The sequence below is a fragment of the Podarcis melisellensis genome, assembly GCF_964234715.1.
Source record: "Podarcis melisellensis genome assembly, chromosome: 5".
NCBI lineage: Eukaryota > Metazoa > Chordata > Lepidosauria > Squamata > Lacertidae > Podarcis > Podarcis melisellensis.
The window spans coordinates 72942281-72960635 of record NC_138537.1 but is presented as its reverse complement, the minus strand read 5'-3'; the positions used below and the strand labels follow the sequence as shown (position 1 = coordinate 72960635).

Genomic DNA, 18355 nt, shown 5'->3' with positions numbered 1-18355 from the left:
AATGTGTACACAGGAATCTGTTTAGTAAATAACATGTGACCATTATCCCCCTTTTATCATTGCTGACCTCTTAACAAGCTTCATTTTAGTTAGCTACAAGGGCTTTAACCGAGGTTGAAATTATCCAAGTTCCCGGGTTACATAGGCAGAACAAAATAGAGTTTGAGAGGGGAAGAAAAGGTTCTTTCAAGCCACAAGATTTTGAATATTAAACATGGTGTTTTTCCTGCAAATGACAGATTTTTAAAAACAAAACAAAACCATTTGAAAAGGGAGAAGTAACAACAACTACAAAAAAGCCCACAGCTTCCTCTCTCCATTGCACATTACCTCATTTTATCTCCTATTGAAAAATTCATAAGAAATGAGATATCCATAAAGATACTTAAACTGTATCTCTTCTGAGTTAAGTAATGCCTTTGAAAAATGCACAGCCCATCATTCCAAGCAGCTGAGCAATTGCTTCTTATATACAGCATGGAAGTGGGGAAAGGAAAGGAAAACTTTGCTGTGATATAAGATGGCGTTGTGGAGCAGGATGAGCACACAAAATAAGGCACAAAACCAGTCCCATGTGCTTACCGTATTTTTTGCTCTATAAGTCTCACTTTTTCCCTCCTAAAAAGTAAGGGGAAATATGTGTGCGTCTTATGGGGCGAATGCAGGCTGCACAGCTATCCCAGAAGCCAGAACAGCAAGAGGGATTGCTGCTGCGATCCCTCTTGTTGTTCTGGCTTCTGAGATTCAGAATATTTTTTTCTTGTTTTCCTCCTCCAAAAACTAGGTGTGTCTTATGGTCTGGTACATCTTATAGAGCGAAAAATACGGTAGGTTTTTCCGAGATCAATGGAACTTGGGCTGGGATCATATACCCGCTCCCCTGGAGAAAGGAAGCCCCACTGAAGTCAATGGGGTTCACATCAGATTAGATATGTCTTGGGTTGCACAGCACCCTTAACCTTCACTCCAGTGCATCACTTAAAAATCAGTGATAGCTTCTCAGATAGAATAGTGGCTTCGTACTTGCTTGTGGTTTATCAAAGCATGGAATCAACAGTAAAACAATTACAAATCACCAATAAAACAACCTTCTATAAAACACTGTAAACACTATTAACAAAACAATGAAAAGAATAAGCTAAACAGCACAACCACAAGAAAGTCGTCTCATAAGATTCACAAAGCATTACAGCACTCATAATCCACAAGGCAATACTGACAACTTTAGCAACCTTACAACGGAAAATAAAGCACTGTTGAATTCCTGTGGTTCATAGTCTTCCACTCAGTTCACCAAAAGAGACACACACATAATACCCATGGCTGCAGCTCTGTTCTGAAGGCTCCTAGGGCTGGTAGAAAAAGCTGTTGCCCGGTGGCCATTTCCTCTTCTCTTTGTCTATTGAGTGCCAATTCTTGCCCGCTTTGCCTATAAATAAAACCAATGTATTTGGCCAGAAAACGGTTGCCCACATACCTGTAGCGTAGCATTGGACTGAGCCAGGGACCAAGCAAGCAGGGAGTGGGATATAATTCTGGGTTTCAAAGACCTCGAGAAAGAGACTTCAGAAGACCTTCTACCCCAGCAGACTTCCACAGACTGCGTCACCTGCAATATTTTTCATATTTATGATATTTTCTGGCCCCAATAAGTCCCCCGCACAACTACTTATAATGGGTTGTATCCTAAAGTAATAAGAAAATAAGAACATCGCTGCAGGATCAGGCCAAAAACCATCGAGGCCATCCTGTTCTCACATTGACAGGGGCGGCCAGAGATGGCTTGGTACCTTTCCCTCAAGGAAATGCAACCTCGCCACTGGGAGGTGGCAAAGCAAGGGCGCCTGGAACACCAGCTTGGCAAGAGGGAGGCATTCCAGAGAGCTTTGCTGGTGGTCTCCCTCTGCCGCTAGGGGCGCAGAGAAACCAGCAGGGCAAAGCTAAGTGGCAGAATGCTGTGCCTCTCTACCATTGCCGAAACCTCCCTTACCTGGATTGCTTCTCTGGTGGCAGCGGAAGCAGTGGAATGGGCATAGCACCAGTGGAGAGTTTGCCTCTTGCATTGCCCGCCATCTCAGGTGGCTGCTTCACCCAACCTCAAGGGTGGGTCGGCTCTGCACATTGGCCAAGCAGTTGGTTTGTGAACCACAAACAGGGCCCAAATGCAACAGCACATCTCTCCACGTGATTGCCAGCATACTGCCTCTGACAGTGGAGGCAACACATAGCTATGATGCCTAGAATTAGTTCATGAATTAGTCCAATTCTCTTTCAAAGCTACCCAACTAGATGTTTGTCACTACATCTGGCAGGAACCAATTCTATAGTTTAGTTACAAAGAAGTACTTCCTCTTACCTGTCCTGAATTTTCCACCTTCAGCTGTATTAGATGGTCCTGGGTTCTAGTCTATGAGAAAAGGAGAAAAACCTCTCTCCTAGCCATTTTCTCATAACATGCATAACTAGGGAGAAGCAATTGAGAACAAAGGTGTGGCTTGTCAATGATGCCTGTGGGGAAAATAATTGTATTAGGTCCTTGTTAACAGAAGAGGTCCATTACACCTTATTTCGTGCTATATTGTTTTTGATTTCCTTTGCAATGGCGGAGTGGAGCTATATTATGACATTACTCCTTTAACAATGTAGCCTATATGAAAAAACCCCTATTCAGTTACAGAGCACATTTGAGAACACAAGATCTTTCATATTACTCTCTTTCTTTTACCATCTTAATTGGTGTGGATTTATTTACATCCATTAGCTTCTCCAGGGTGATCTGTATGCTTTCAATGGTACAGAAATCCAGATAATGAGGTTTTGTCTAAGAATAGCATTCAACAGCTCCCAGGGATTTTCATTAGCTTGTAAGAAACACAGATGGCCAAGGATGCTGTACAAATACATATCTGAAGACAACGGAACTGGGTTCAAATCCTTCCTCTTAGCCTTAACCTGATAAACAGGAGCACGAGCAACCTACATTTGTGCTGTTGTTAAGGTAGTCAAGGCTTATTGATATATTTTTTTACTCTATGTCATCCCAAGGGCTTGAGAAAAACAAAAGTACGGTCACAACATAGAACATACATCACTTGCATATTCTGTTTGAACCAGACATAACACACAGACACTGTACAGATGACAACTAAGGAGGCCACAGTGCTGGAGCAAAATAGCCACAACTTTGTTAGATTTCCAGTAAAATGGGGGTGGGGAGGGAGGGAGATGCTATTGGTATCGTGCTTTACTTGTGGAAGCCCAATTGAGGCTTACCATGTGTGAGGCTGTTTATAAGGTCCCAGAAATCTTGCTTCAAAATCTTGCGAGACCTTTAAATCCTGGGTCTTGCAATATTAGTGCTGCTGAGACCCATAAGTCCATGCCATTGCAAGCCCTCGTCAGTTTATCTGACTGGGGGACGAGAGCAGCACACAAAACATTTTCCATTGCCCCATGAATTTCCTCCCTTCTGGAGGTGCTACCATGGAATTGGGGTGGCTGGGCTTACATCTGATCAGCTCCTACAGGACTAGGAAGTCCCTTCATGTAGGAAGAAGCCCACATGTCCCTCCTCCACCACAACTTCCTGTAACATACGCTACAAGGACCTGGCATGCATAGTCTTTCACCATACAAAGGAATTCTGTAGCCCTGGTGATTATACAGACTGGGTAGTTACCTTCCGAGTGGTCAGGGCACTGCTAATGATACATGTGAGTCTTTGGTCCAGCTGGTAATATAACATAAACACAGCTTTAAACAATATTACTGGACAGTCTTAAATAAATTGCAGTAAATAAAAATAAATAAAACTCCTAATTTGGTGTGTATGTTTTTAATGAAGGTAGTGAATATGGAAATTTTATTCTATCAAATAGAAACTAGGGTCCACTACAGTTATGGAAGTGTAAGCCCCATTGAATTCAATGGAGTTTGCTTCCAAATAGACATGCATGAGATTGGCTCTGAAGTAGGTGGCTCAGGCAGAAACTAAAGCCTTAGAGAATAAATCAAAGCCCGTGATTGTGATTTAAGGTGCTTAATGGCTCCAGCAGAAGGAAGTACACCGTGGAATGTGTGTCTGATTTTGCCTGTGAGGTAGCTAGTTGCCTTTCACCACAGATGCTCCATGAAAAGATACTGTGGGGAGCCAAACCACAAGTGGACACAATTGCTCACAGCCTGTTTCTCTGGCTTATGTAGTGTGGGCACATACTTTATTGCATCTTGAAGCCTTGTTGCCTTCTACGGTAATGTGTAAAGCAACGGCCTCCATTCAGTACACCCTATGCCAAGTAGTCAGGACAGGTGCTAACTTTGATCTACCTTAAATCAAGAGTTTCAGAATCTTGCTTTATCATCAGGTCAATAGCAAATATCAGCTTTTAGAAGCAGACATGTTGTCCTCATTGGTAGGCTTATTTTTCTTTTGAAGGTATATAAACATTTTGATAGCTGTCTTGATATAAAAAAAATGTTCAAAGATTATTTTTCATGGAGTAAAAGCAATTTATGGCGATGTTTCGCAGACAGATCTTCATGTGCATATTGCGCATATGGGAGATCTCAATTATGTCCATTTGGTAGTGGTTATATTAAGATATTATCCTATCTTGTTTCAGTATAATCCCTTGAAGCAAACTGCCGCAACTTTGCTCGCAATGTGATTTTCATTAAATCACTCATCTGCACTGACTTCCAGAGCACTATTTTTTAAAAAAAAAATCAATCCATCATACTTCAGCATTCTTCATAAACTCATAAATCAATCAAGTTTCCCCAAGATTGAAGTATCTGCCAAGCTTCTTGTAACAGTTTATTACAGTTCGTTGATGATAATTGGGCAAAAATATACTATGTCTGTGTTTGGCTTTAAAAGAGCAGAGGCATTTGAAGTATTTCATACAGCAAACAGCAGTTTCTGCCCTTTGAGTCCAAGAAAATTAACGGGGGGGGGGGGATCATAGTTCACTGTTGACAACTCCCTACCCCCCAAAGAAGTGCTCAGATGCCTGTTCTAATTGCCTGGCTCACATGTTAGGTGGCAAATGTATTTCCTGTGTGTATGCCAGGATTTTCTGCAACAAATATGCAGTGATCACACACACACACACACACACACACACACACACACAAACATCTATGTATCTGGGAATCCTAATTTGGGGCAACTAAACATGTTATGAAGGAAACACAACTGATGTATATGCAGCTCAGCAAAAGATTAAGTACCCCCAAATTATTATAGCTGTTTAACTTTTTCTGAGCACAAGAACCATCCAGACCCAAGCCCATCATCTTCAGGGATATATATATATTCTTCAGGGATACACACAAACACACACACCACACTTAACCATTCAATTGTAGCAAATCTAAAAGGCAGGATAAAAATTTAAAACCCTGGCTAAATTATATGAAATGCTTATTTGTTCAATGCCCCTTTGCGTACCTTGGAGAATTTAGAAAACAGCAGAACAGCCAGAGAATATTGTGCTCACTGAAGTATGCTAAAGTGAAATGAATGTCAGTTTACATAATATGTCCAATTACTTTTATGAATATTTCCCTTTTTTAGCACCATAATGGCTTATAGTCAGACTATTAGAAATGTAATTAACATTTACTATTGGATAGCTTTATCTCTTTGCCTTGTTGTTACAGCGAGGCCAACATACTGTTTACTCTTCAGTTCTAGCCCAGGGGATCTACTCAGCAGATTGTTCAGTTTAAGAAATTAGCTAAGCCCAAAATAGTTCTTTTATTTCATAAAAGGTCAGAGAAGCATGATTTATAATTCTATAAATGTACTTGAAAACAAAACAAAACCATAGGTCAGAGTCAAAATGATGTATTTTATTGGGCCAACTGCATTGATTAGGAAAGCTGGGATGCTATAAAAATTTAAAAAAGCCTTGCTCCATCAACACAATTATTCCAAGAAAAGAGCACCATTTTAGATCTCCCTGTTCCCACTTTCCAGGAGACCAACACAGCAGTCAGTCTTTTTTAAAAAAAAATAAATAAAAATTAATCATTTTTTCGATACAAACATCAACCGCAAAAGACACATACAACAAAAACCATAATAACAATAACAAAATTTGACAATTCAGATTTGAATACACTGGTATACCTATGACTACACCTTTATAAACAACATTTTCCCACCTTTCTCTCCTCCCCCTACTTCCCATCACTATCCACCTTATCACTTAAATATTCATTCCAGATTTCTTCATATTTATCCATTCTTATTTTGCGTTGACATACAGTTTGTTCATATGTAGCTAATCTGTCCATATTATCAATCCACGTGCTCAATGAAACACAGCAGCCAGTCTTATAACAAACACAGAAGTTTATTGTTCATACTCGTTTTATACAATATTTAAGTTTCTACATTTGTTATAATTTTTTTTTTTTTAAGTCTGACATACCTTGGAATAAAAAACAATACACATTTAGCAGCAAAACCACTATCTACCAGGTCATCCACAGGCATTTCAAGTACAAAACTATCCACTTAGCATTAGTGGAAAATGGAAGCATATTACTCCCAAACATAATTAAAACATGTAAACAAATTAAATAAGTTTTTTAAAAAGCCTCACAGAAATAGTAACTCCACCTACATCGTTGAACCTTTAACAGAGTACCCAAGGCATTATTAACAGTATGCACATGCAATAGTGATGAGGCATGATTAACTGCAAGTTCTAGGCAGGGTGAGGTTCCACTTCCACAGCTAATGTAGTTAGCCCTCCCCTTACTTCAAAGTTGATTGCAATTAGAGAGACTTAAGAGATGCACATTCAGCTCAAGTGCAACATCAAGCAACAAGACACAGGTCAAACCCCGCAGAGTAAGCCTTCATATAAAATCATCTCAAATATTGTTGTGGTTGGTATCCACCTGTCTCGAGAGACAACGGAGGAGTGTCTCTTTTTGAAATGGGGGCAGTTCACATGTTCAGCTGTCATCAAGCAGTAAGCCACTGCGGGGTAAGACTGTGAGTGATGGACATGCATATGTAAAATCATTCCTTAAGAGCTTGATCAAAGGGGGCAGGGAGACAAATCGAGGAACTTTCAATACGGTATGAGAGATTATTAGACAGCATTGTTATCTATCTTTTTTTATTATTCCATTCTCTTTCCAATGATCTTGCAGTTGTGTGCTTGAGGATTATCCCACTTTATTCTCACAACTGCCCTGTGAAGATAAGTTTGGAGAGAGAGACTGGGCTCACGTCACCCATTGAGCTTCATGGGTGAGCACAGATTTGAAGTCAGGTTCCCTGCAATCCAAGTCTCTCTCTCTCTCTCTCTCTCTCTCTCTCTCTCTCTCTCTCTCTCTCTCTCTCTCACACACACACACACACACACACACACACACACCCCACACCCTGGCTCAACTGCACATGGGCAAAATGAGGCTACCCTGGAGCCAATATCATACCTGTAGGCATTAGCTGTTTGGGAAAATAATAAAGCGTGAAGAAGTTGGCAGCACTACTTTGCTTCTCTGGCACTTCATGCTGGACATTGGCTGGTAGACATATAAAGGCATGAAAATAAATCCAGGGTATCCCTCTTCCAGGCAAAAATGCACCGTCAGTTTTCCATCTGAACATGTCTCATGGTGAATAAGAATTACTAGAATTCCACTACAGGGAAATTTATTGAATTTGATCTCTTATGCTATGAACTAGACTATGCCCCAAAGCACACATGACTCATACCAGCCCTGCAAATCACATCTGAAACCCTCCCTCTACTACAACCATGCTTGAATTTCTCCCACTCTTGATTCTGGAGAAATGACAGTGATGCACCACTCAGTTCCTGGGACGTGCAAAGTACCAGGAAAGGATTTTTTTGCTGCGATCTCACCTAGCACTTTAAGGACCAACAGTCGCAACTGCAACTGCATCCACACACCCTTTGTCCTGAGAAGTGAAGGTTGCCACTGCCTCTGCCACTGCCTTAATGGTGCCTGTGTGATGTGGAGCTACATCAATCTTTCCCAGGGTACCGGGCATTCTTTCTGCCTCAAGGAGGCAGCTGGGTGAGAAGTGCAAAACCTAAGGGTGTTTATTGCATCTCTAATTGAGGAAGAATAGCTCCGATCCCAGCCATTCTGGGGACTCTATTCTCTCCTTGCTATTGAGGTCCATGAGCAAGATGCCACTTGCATGAAGCTCTCTGTAAGCCTGTGGAGACTGCTGTTTATCAGGCAGAAATCCCAGCATGAGATCTCAAGCACATATGCACCCCATACCTAGTGCCTCACCACAGGGAAGGAGTCACATCTGACTCAAACCGTGTTGCAAGGGTTTCTCTTTTCTCTCCCTGCACCCCAAATGCTGCATCCAAATCCCACATTTCCCCCCAAGAATCGATCTGAGGGGTCACAGAGATCCCAATGGTTAAATAAAGATGTTACAGTCTAGATCAGATGCTACTCTCCCTGTTACGAAAGGGTTCGAGGTGGCAGATTCAAGCTTGATACTCCTTACCACTTAAGCTCTCCCCACAGTAACGTCTGAGGACCAAGCTACAAAGACAGATCTGTGCCTTTAAATGCAAGTCTGCCCCATCGTCTGTGCCCCAGAAGTCCGTAGAGCTTCAGGGATTGCAATGAGAGCACCAGCGCCTCCCCTTTGCTTAGACTGTAACACCACCCCAGATTGTTCCTTAATTATATAATGGGACTAGCTACTTCCAAAGATCTAAATGTTTATAAATCTTAGGGAAGCTATTGCTTTTTTCAAGATGGTGTACATGTCAAATGGCCAAAGAAGAAGAATGGGAGCCCATTATTTTGCTCCCATTCAGCCATGTTTTGAGATTCTGAAAATACATCAAGAAGGAAAAGGTGATTTCCTCCCTACGAATTTTGTACAGTTTCTGCATGAGGAGCTGCCCCTCCCCTGATAGGAAGATACAATGGTTTGACAATGTGGATAAAAATTCAATTTAATTAACTTCAGAGGATAAACTCTGTGGCTAAGAGCTGTCTTGCAAGTTCAGTCACAGTCACAAATGCTTTAGAACTGCATTTGCTAAATCAAGGCATCCTCTATGGACATATTTCATGGAGCTTCACTGTGCTAGTTTGGCTTGCTAATCAAATAAAGATGTAGGAATTTGGAATGCTTTGCACATTACTAATCTGTAGTTCAAGGCATGGAATAAAAAGCAAATATCAATAAGCTCAGCATATTCCTGAGAGTCTTAAAATTGAGAAGATTGCTTAATTGGCACTCCCCTACTGCTAACAGAAATATGCCAATTAAAAGGATTCTGCTATACTCATTAAGGGATTAGAGAGCATTAATGTCATACTAACCCTCTGCTACATTATCTTTATTCTGTTCCTCTAAGAGTAGCTAAAAAATAAAACAGGTGATCCTGAAATTATAGCTCCTCCAAACTACATAATGTACTTTCTATGTTACACAACTTCACAATGAAATGAACTAATACATAGGTTAAAACCGTACCTGATCAGATTTCATTAAGACGTTAACACACAGTAAAATCTTGTAATCTAACACAATTCATACAATCCAGTCTAACTAAAAAGAAGCTGCCATTTTTGCATTCAAATTCAAACACTTGAAGAGGAAAACATTAGGATTTTAAACAGGCCGAGATATATATAGAAATTTTAAAACACCTTTCAAATTTATACACATCCTCAGTTTCAGTTTAAGCTTATTGTTCTAGGGAGCGGAAATCAATTTTATTTGAAAATGTGTGTTCATTTCCTCTACCTAGTTTCTGCTTGCAATGCAGAATCTCTTTTCCTACAGATATGAATGTGTGTTGCTTTCTACAATTCAGACATAGATCACAGAATTGTAGGGTTGTTATCTAAATGTTATTATCTAAAATACTAAAGAAAGAAGTTTCTCTCCCACCCGTCAATGAGGAGTGAATTCTGATGCTGTCATTTTAGAATACAACAGAAAATATTAACAGCCCAAACTGGCATTGGGGGTCTTCAAATGTCTTAAGAACAGTGGACTTGACTACTGTCTCAGCCCAGCACTTACGCATACACAGCTACCTCATATTCAGGATTATTATTGCACAAACAAAGCCAGGAAAATAAAGAGAATATATCTAAGAAATGCAAGTCTAAGAGATATTTATTCACTGTGCTAATAAAGTAATAAAAGGTTGTTGTTGTTTTTAAAATGAAAGACTAGAAGACTCTGCATATGCTTAAATTACCAGGTAAGCCCAGCTACAGAACCTGGGAAATCCTGACGGACTAGAAATGTAGTACAAAGCCCTGGGGGAATGGGCAAGGGAATGAGTTTTATTACAGGTCGCTCCTACAGGGATTTCAAATCGTATCTGACACTGCACAATTCACCTGACTTTGGAAGCACTATGGGAAACGCCTTACAAACTCTAGCTGTGTGTCACTTGGGCAGGGGTGGGATTAAAGAGAGAGGAAGGGGGAAAGAACAAAAGAGCTTCACAGGAGGATGGGGTGGTAAACAAGCAGGCCTACAGGTACTTTATTTTCTTCAAACTCTAAGACCATTCATGAAGAGCCAGAGTAAAAAATAAATAAATAAGACATTCCTATTGCTGTGAGGGTCTAGAGACTGGTCCTTCTATGGGCAGAGGCCAACAGCATCTGTGGTTAATCCTGACAACACAAGGAATAATTTTATTCTCCTCAAGTTAAGTGCCTACTCAAAAACCTGTCGTAAATCTGAGATAGGATATTTGAAATGCAATCTGGGGAAAATGTATGGGTTGAGTTATTAAAGATCATACAGATGTTTTGGAGGGGGGAAAGAACAGTTTAAGTCTATCAGAAGGTTCTCCATCGTTAAAAAAAACACGCTGCCGATTTGTATCGTTGTTGAGGAATCTCTTTACACACTGGCGATGTCAAGCAACAATTTGGGGACAGGATGGAAGGAGAGGTGTTTCCTTTGCTATAATCTCAAGTTCACCTGGTTGTGTGTTGAAAATAAATATGTTAACACTTCAGGAACTCTGGCGAAAGACAGATAGTGAACATGGCCAACACTCCCTTTGCCCCCGTAATTCTGAGCAAACCAAGCACCAGTCCTACACCTGCGAATGAAAACAGATTCTAGGCTCAAGCATCTCTTTGACCAACTTCTGCCTAGGAGCAGGAATGGGTTTGTCGCTATTATCAACCTTTGTACCTGAATCGGCAGGATTTTCATTGTCAGCGAAGTTACCTTTCTGCCAAGGAGTTGGTCTGCGGGGAGCTGCAATAGGTTGTTTGAAGTGAGGAACAGAAGCTGAGCTGGAATCAGAAGAACTGTTCTTATGAGGAGAATTATTCCAGATGTTTTCCTTGCCCAATTGATCTGACATTGTCTGTGCTCCTGTGGTGTATGGCGGCTTATCAGATGGTGGAAGGGGTGCTCTTCTCTTCTTGCCCTTCCCTTCACTAGGGCTTATGGCCTCTTCTTTTGCTCCTGGAAGCAGGCTTTTCTGCACAAGCATGTGGTGAGAACCGTCAAACATGGCTGCCCATGAAGGTGGCAAACCTTCTTGTTGGCCAATCGGCAGCTCCCCATTGACTTCCTCAACTTTTCGTTGCACTGTATCAGGGAACGCTTCATGTTTTACTGGGGAATCAATGCCTATCACATTTTAAAAGACAACATAAAATTCTTATTACATTGATACTTAGCTGCATTGTTGAGCCCAGTGTTTAAACCTTACCACGACGATATAAAAACATGCACACCTTTATGGAAAACAAGACCCTAAAATTGTCCTGGGGAGCAGAAATTCCTGTACTTTTACATATCAACAAAACACACACCATAATATTATGAACGCAGCCAATTATGGCTTTACTGTCCACTGTACAGCAGGCTTCATTAGGTGGAATACTTTACCTTGTAAAATCAGCAGCAGGAGGTTAAACTATTGTGGATCTTCATTAATTTTTACTGAATTCTTAGCACTGTCCAGGGAGCAGGGAGATTATATTGAATGCCAATGCCTACCATGAACCTCCTTTCATTTTGAAGAGTATAAGTGTGGTTTATTACTCGTTTTCTTTAAAAACTACAATGCAACTTTCATGCTGTACCTCCATATTTGACTCTTGATTTACTTGTGGCCACTTAAAACACTGTTCAAATATTACTCTGCTTCGAGACTGTTTCAATGCACAGCACAGTAATCAATATAACAATTTTTACAGCCTCAAGGGCAGGGGGTCAACAAACTGTTGCTGGGCTTGGGAGCAAACCATTATTTTCTACTGCTAGTCAGCTGCAAAGTCAATTTTATTCATAACATGTCCTAGAAGAGTAAGGTAATTTTAGACTGATCAGAAAGATGGTTCCAATCCCCTTCCCAGCAGAGGCAAATGGGGTGTTCTTATAATATAGCTGGATAGAAGCATCCAGAAACAATAATAATACTTCACATGTATATAACAACCCAAATGAGGGATCAGAGAATGGGAGAGAATGCCTTGCCTACAACACCCCAGTGAGTTGCCAAAACCAAGGCAATGGATTCAAATGATAAGGAGATTCCAACTAAACATTAGGAAGAACTTTCTAGCATTAAGAGCTGTTCACCAGTGGAACAGTTTACCTTAGAAGATTTTAAACAGAGATTGGATGGCCATCTGTCTGGGATTCTTTACCTGTGATTTCTGCATTGCAGGAGTTTGGACCAGACGGCCCTTGGGATCCCTTCCAACTCTACAACTCTATGATTGTATGAGTGAAGGCAGACATGGAATTCAAACCAGGAACCCCCAATTTATTGCACGGCATCTTAGCCACTCTGCTTCTCAGGTCTGCGCTTGATCAAGATGGATCTAACCAGTTGCAACATTATACATAGTAAACTAGAGAACAAGAAATTTACCAACTGCAGATGACATGCAAAATTATCAGTTACTGCCAAACAGTTATCCAGCTAATTGTGCACAGGGTTGAACTGAATGGGGCAGCCCTGTGTGCAGCCACAAAATCTGCTCCCGAGGTTTGGAGAACCCCATGAGAACAGATTTTGGAAACATGTAGAGGGCTCGGGTGGGGGAATAAGGTTGGATTCCCCCTTCACTGGGGGGCGGGGAATGAGAGTTATGCAAGAACAGAAATTGATTCAACCTCCACACAGATTATAAAACAGAGGCACAATAGGTTGTGTCCAGTGTTGCTTCAAATACACTGCTATCTTCCACTTACTCATATCTTGGTAAACTGAAGTAGCCTCTTTCGTCAAGAACAATGGTGGTTTCCGTGGTGACATAATCTCAATTTTCATGAATTCTTCACAACAGTGTTTCCACTGGCCTAAAAGGAAATCAGAAAGCAATGAGAGGAAGTCAAAATACTCGACTTTTTGTAATTTTATCTGGTTAATAATGCCCCAAATCGGGAACTGTTTCATAAATGCTGCATTAACTCTTTCACAATTCCTCCAGATTGCTAGCTGACGAAGATCTGGATGCTTCCAGTAATGCCATAATCTCTCAAGCAAGTACTATCCCTTTTCAGTGGCAAAGTAAGCTAGGATTCCTCAGGCTTCCAACATGGGAACAAGACAATCAATTCTCACAGCATGACCAAGTCCCAATCTTTACAATTTATACCTTAATAGTGTTACTGTCAGATATTTCAGCTTGACATAAATATTCATTTATTTTATTGCAAATCACTGTGATGAAAGGGGAAGAAGAGGCTCACTGAAACCTCAGTAGAAGGCTCTGCTCAGCAGTATAAACAGTTATGAGATGTATTTGGGGGAGGGAGGAACACACAGGAAACTTTTATACCACCCCACTGAAACATTTCCCCAATAGATGGTTTCCCAATCGTCTTCTTTCCGAGCCTCCAGAATATCAAGGGAATAAAGCAATGAAGGATCAGATTATCAAAGTTAAAAGATTTCCTACTCTTCCTCTGAAGAACATACTACCTAATGTGCTGGAGAACAGAGAGCTTTTTTTATTTTATTCTACTTGCAAATGACAGGATTGTTATGCAATGTGAGTTCAAAATGTTCAGTGCATTCTTTGAACATACATAGGCACTCCTGTACAAAAGGAGACGGCGCTACTTACTGAAGTCATAGAAGTGCTGCCAGAAAGCTTCCATCCAGTTATAAAGGTCTTCCCGGCTTTCAACTGCAAAAATCTGAGTCACAGTTTCACCAGCCTCAGGGTTGATAACAGAAAAGTTATTGGAGTTCATCGGGGTATCTTTATCCACAGCACGAATTCTGGTTTCCTAAATGTTATATAAATACAAAGTGAAACTATAATGTTCTCTCTCTCTCTCTCTCTCTCTCTCTCTCTCTCTCTCTCTCTCACACACACACACACACACACACACACTACAACTTTAATCAAATAGAAAAATAATAGGTTACTTGACAGTTGTCAGCTAGGCACTATTTAGTTCCATGACTGCAATTTTCAAGGTGATGCTATATGGACATTAATTCTGCTTAAAGAAGAACTCAAATTAAAAAGGTATGCATTAAAGTGAGCATATTTAGAACATATTTCATAATGGGCAGGAGGAGACATCATTTGGATGGTTCTAAACAGGATTGCTTTTTAGATTGCTCAGATTCAGAAAATTGAGGCATATTTCATATCAGTTAAATTAAGAGTAAGAGAAATCATTCGGTATCAATTAAAGTGATATCTCTTGCTGAACTGATTGAATTATCATACTGACAAACTTTCCCCAAGTAACCTGTACGTTGTTCCCATCTACTCACTGGCGTATCCTTGAACTACTCTGTCTTCATGTCTTGTACTTGTTAAGAACACCAAGACCAGTTTCACTTCCTGAACTGGCTTCAGTGCTATTTTAAACATACATTGCAGCAACAATGGAGAAACTGGAGCTCTTTAAACTGTCCAGTACACCTACAAGTCTAACTGCATTGTTGCCACCTAATTTTCTGTGATTTCCAAAAGTAGGTCTGTCAACCAAGAGATTTTGAGATGTCAATTAGAGCTCCTCTCCCCCTCCCCTTTCTTTGCAATCAGTTACATTTTGCAATGACAGATTTATTCAAGAGAAACTGACTAAATCCAAAGAGGTACATAAACTGAGTAGTATCCAGAGAAGCATTGGGAGGGGGGGAGTCTATTTGCACAGTTAAGTTTATTGCTTAATCCATTTCTTCTGCAGCTCATTCTATCACCTGAAAAGCCACTCTTGAGAATGTGAGTGGAGCGGGGCAGCTCCGTTTGCACTCTGGAATTCAGTCACTGTTTAGACCAGGCGTGGCTAACCTGTGGCCCTCCAGATGATGCTGAACTACAACTCCTATCATCCCCAACCATTGCCCATACTGGAGTCCGACAACACTTGGAGGGTCACAGATTGTTTAAAGCTATAAAACATTTTCCCACAGAAGTTACCCAGCTTGCCTGGACACATTTTCCATTACCAGCTCCTTTACAACTGGAACACCATCTGTGATAATGCTCTTTACAATGTACTACAAGAACTGTTTGCTCCCACTTGGACCTGCCCAGGTGTTCTCCAAGGGTTCCACTGTGAGTTCCCCTACTGTCGGAGGCAAGGCAGGTGGGGCCTTTCAGTGATGAGGCCTCCATCGCCTCCATCTTCAGAGTGCCTCTCTTGGCATATTGCCTGGCAGTTACTATTGCTCTTTCAGTGCCAGGTAAAATATCTTTTTTATGTATGCAGGCTTTTTAGATGTTGTTTGAACTAGCAGCTTTTACTTTTACTTGGCTCTGGTTTTGCTATTTTACAATTAGTTAGTGTATTTCTGGTTACAATATTTTTAATCTTTGATCTGTGAGCTGCTCTGGGAATAGCTGTGTGGTGGCACAGATGAAGACTAAAATAGAATTACCTGAATTAAAAAAACAACCCACCACCCTAATCATGCAGGTGAGAGCTGATAATATGGACCCCAACCCTGGAGTCTGCATTGATTTTGTGGATTGAGCCAACATGATCAGACCTTGCCCACGCAGCTGGACCATTTAAACATTATTTAGATTCTCACAGAAAGGCAGTGCTCTTATGCAGCCAGTGTGACCTTCACATTCAGTTAAGAACACACCTTTAAAAGACAACTCCTGCAGCCAAATATATTGCTCTGTTTTCCTTTGGACCACATCAGTAAGGCTGAGAGGTGGGTCTTGTCATCTGGGCAGGCCAGGTCCTCCAAGCACACTGCTCAGGCTTACACCCCAGGAAGTTCACTTCAGTGCTGCTAATGCATGGTTGGACTTCATCCCCAGGGGCACACTCCATTGTCTCTTGAAACGCACGAGTGCCAACAGTTATTCTGATTAAGCGATGCATGCTGTGAGACCTATTTAAAATTAGGTTGCAATTCCACAAATGGTTTCATATGCCCAATACCCCATTGATCGCAATCGAATTTACCACATTGAATTGAACAAGACTGCAACCTAATTATCTCAGCCACATACATTTTTTTTTTATAAGTCATGTCATCCAACTATCTCACCACTGCAAAAACAAAAATAAACCTTCTTCACAAGAAGACAGACATTAAACCCATCTCTTTATAAAGCCAAGGAACCTGCTACTGTAGTTATATAGACAGGAGGACTTCTCTGTTCTTATTTAATCCCATTTCACTTCAAACACACATCCACACATCCCCTTTTCTGTGGAATGTCTGTCAGTTCACACCAGTAAAGATTAAATATGTAACTAGGAAAAGTAAGTCACATATATTGTCATGGGAGTAGGGGTGCGGAATTCCAGGGCTGACAAGTCTTTGAAAAATCTGCAAAATATTATTGATGGGATACATTTTAAAAAATACCGGAGGAGCTGTTTGAAATACAAACACAGCTGTTTGTAGCATATCTGATGAATTTGCTCATTTAAATTTTTCATTCTAAAAATAGGAGATTAAGTAATTCATCCATAAATGCTGTGTCCTATTAATGCAGGTAACCATAGATACCAGTATAAAATTAAGTCAAATAGATTTACATTTGACAGGTTAGAACTTGAAGCAACCCAGTGACATAAGTTCATTTAGTGTTTGCTATGTATCTTATGCCGCAAATGCATTTATAAAACAAAAGTGATTCTCAAGTAAGAGACATTTTATACTTCATTTGATTATTTAAGTGATGGAAGATGCTAACTTCAGCAGTAATAGGTCGGTATGTTTCTGAAGCGGTAATACATTATGCAACAGATGGGATGTATCCAAGGAACTGCATATTAAGCATGCTATTTAAAGTGCCCACAAGCTCTCTCCAGCATAACACGCAAGTCTAAATGTACTGTCAGTCCTTTGACACAGTACTGTCCCCACTTTTGACTAAGAAATAATGAATACACTTGTCTCTCAGAGACTAAACAAACAACTTAAGGTGTGGCAGTGTATGCTAGGTCTTTCAATTAAGTGGAGACTGAGGTTGCAATCCTAAACTCACTGACTGGGGAGTAAGCCCCATTGAGCAAAGTGGACTCGCTTCTGAAGAAATGTGAATAGATTTGATCAACCAGTATTCTGCAAAATTTATGGAATTTAATAACGTATTAGCCCCTTGGATTAAACATCTTGAAAGATGTTGCTCAATCTATGGTTTAGTTATCTGCCCTCACATGGTTCACTCAGGCAGGATGTTCTAGCACAGAGGCTTCCAATTATAGCACCTCAGTACTGGAAAGTTGCTGTGTTCAGGTCCTACCATTCACACTTACCTGGCAAGGGGATGGGTGCTGCTTCCCTGAAACCTCTTCCTATAGCACTTTAGGACAGGTTGAATATAGAAACCACATGAGTGAACCAACTGCACAGTTCTTCCCCACAATTAATGAAGGAAGGAAGCATGAGTTTGCCCCATTCATGTAATTCCTATCTAAATCATCTCTCCTAGATACACATGAATAGATATGTATGATGCCTTCCAGTATCCTGTTGGTTACTGGTGTGTGAGAAAAAGAAAGGAAGGAAGGAAGGAAGGAAGGAAGGAAGGAAGGAAGGAAGGAAGGAAGGAAGGAAGAACTGAGCCAAAAACTAGGTTTTAAATTCTGTACTTAAGCATATGTGACATGGAGACAGTAGAGAATCTTCCTCATATGTCTTTTGCATATACTTTTATCAGTGGTTCCCAACCTTTTTTTGGCCATGCCCCACCTAAGCACCTCTAAAATCCTTATCCCACCCCTCCGGTGATATATAATTCTTATTATTCCAAATGTGAACTCCTGTTCATGTGGAGGAAGCCTAAAAGGCCATTTACTGTTAATAACTCATTCTCGAATTGCCGCCCTTAAAATCAAATTGCCCCCCCCCCGTGGGGCGTGTGCCCTACATTGGAAACCACG

The 18355-nt window shown here is 40.7% G+C and overlaps 1 protein-coding gene across 3 annotated transcripts in view; it reads right to left on the bottom strand.

The window, feature by feature from the left end:
- Positions 1–2351: 2351 nt before the first annotated feature.
- RTKN2 (rhotekin 2) overlaps positions 2352–18355 on the bottom strand; it is a 36181-nt gene continuing 20177 nt past the window's right edge. Inside the window, exons 10-14 of one of the 3 annotated variants that reach the window (XR_014168804.1) lie at positions 14104–14269; positions 13226–13333; positions 11240–11650; positions 4327–4459; positions 2393–2508 (exon numbers count right to left, since the gene is read on the bottom strand). Coding sequence is in view for 2 of the 3 variants with exons in the window: in XM_081913649.1 (XP_081769775.1) it covers positions 11103–11650; positions 13226–13333; positions 14104–14269 (822 nt within the window). In the remaining variant the exon portion in view is untranslated. Of the gene's footprint in view, positions 2509–4326; positions 4460–8393; positions 11651–13225; positions 13334–14103; positions 14270–18355 lie in introns of those variants that run through there. The other 2 variants (XM_081913650.1, XM_081913649.1) reach the window with 2 other exon arrangements.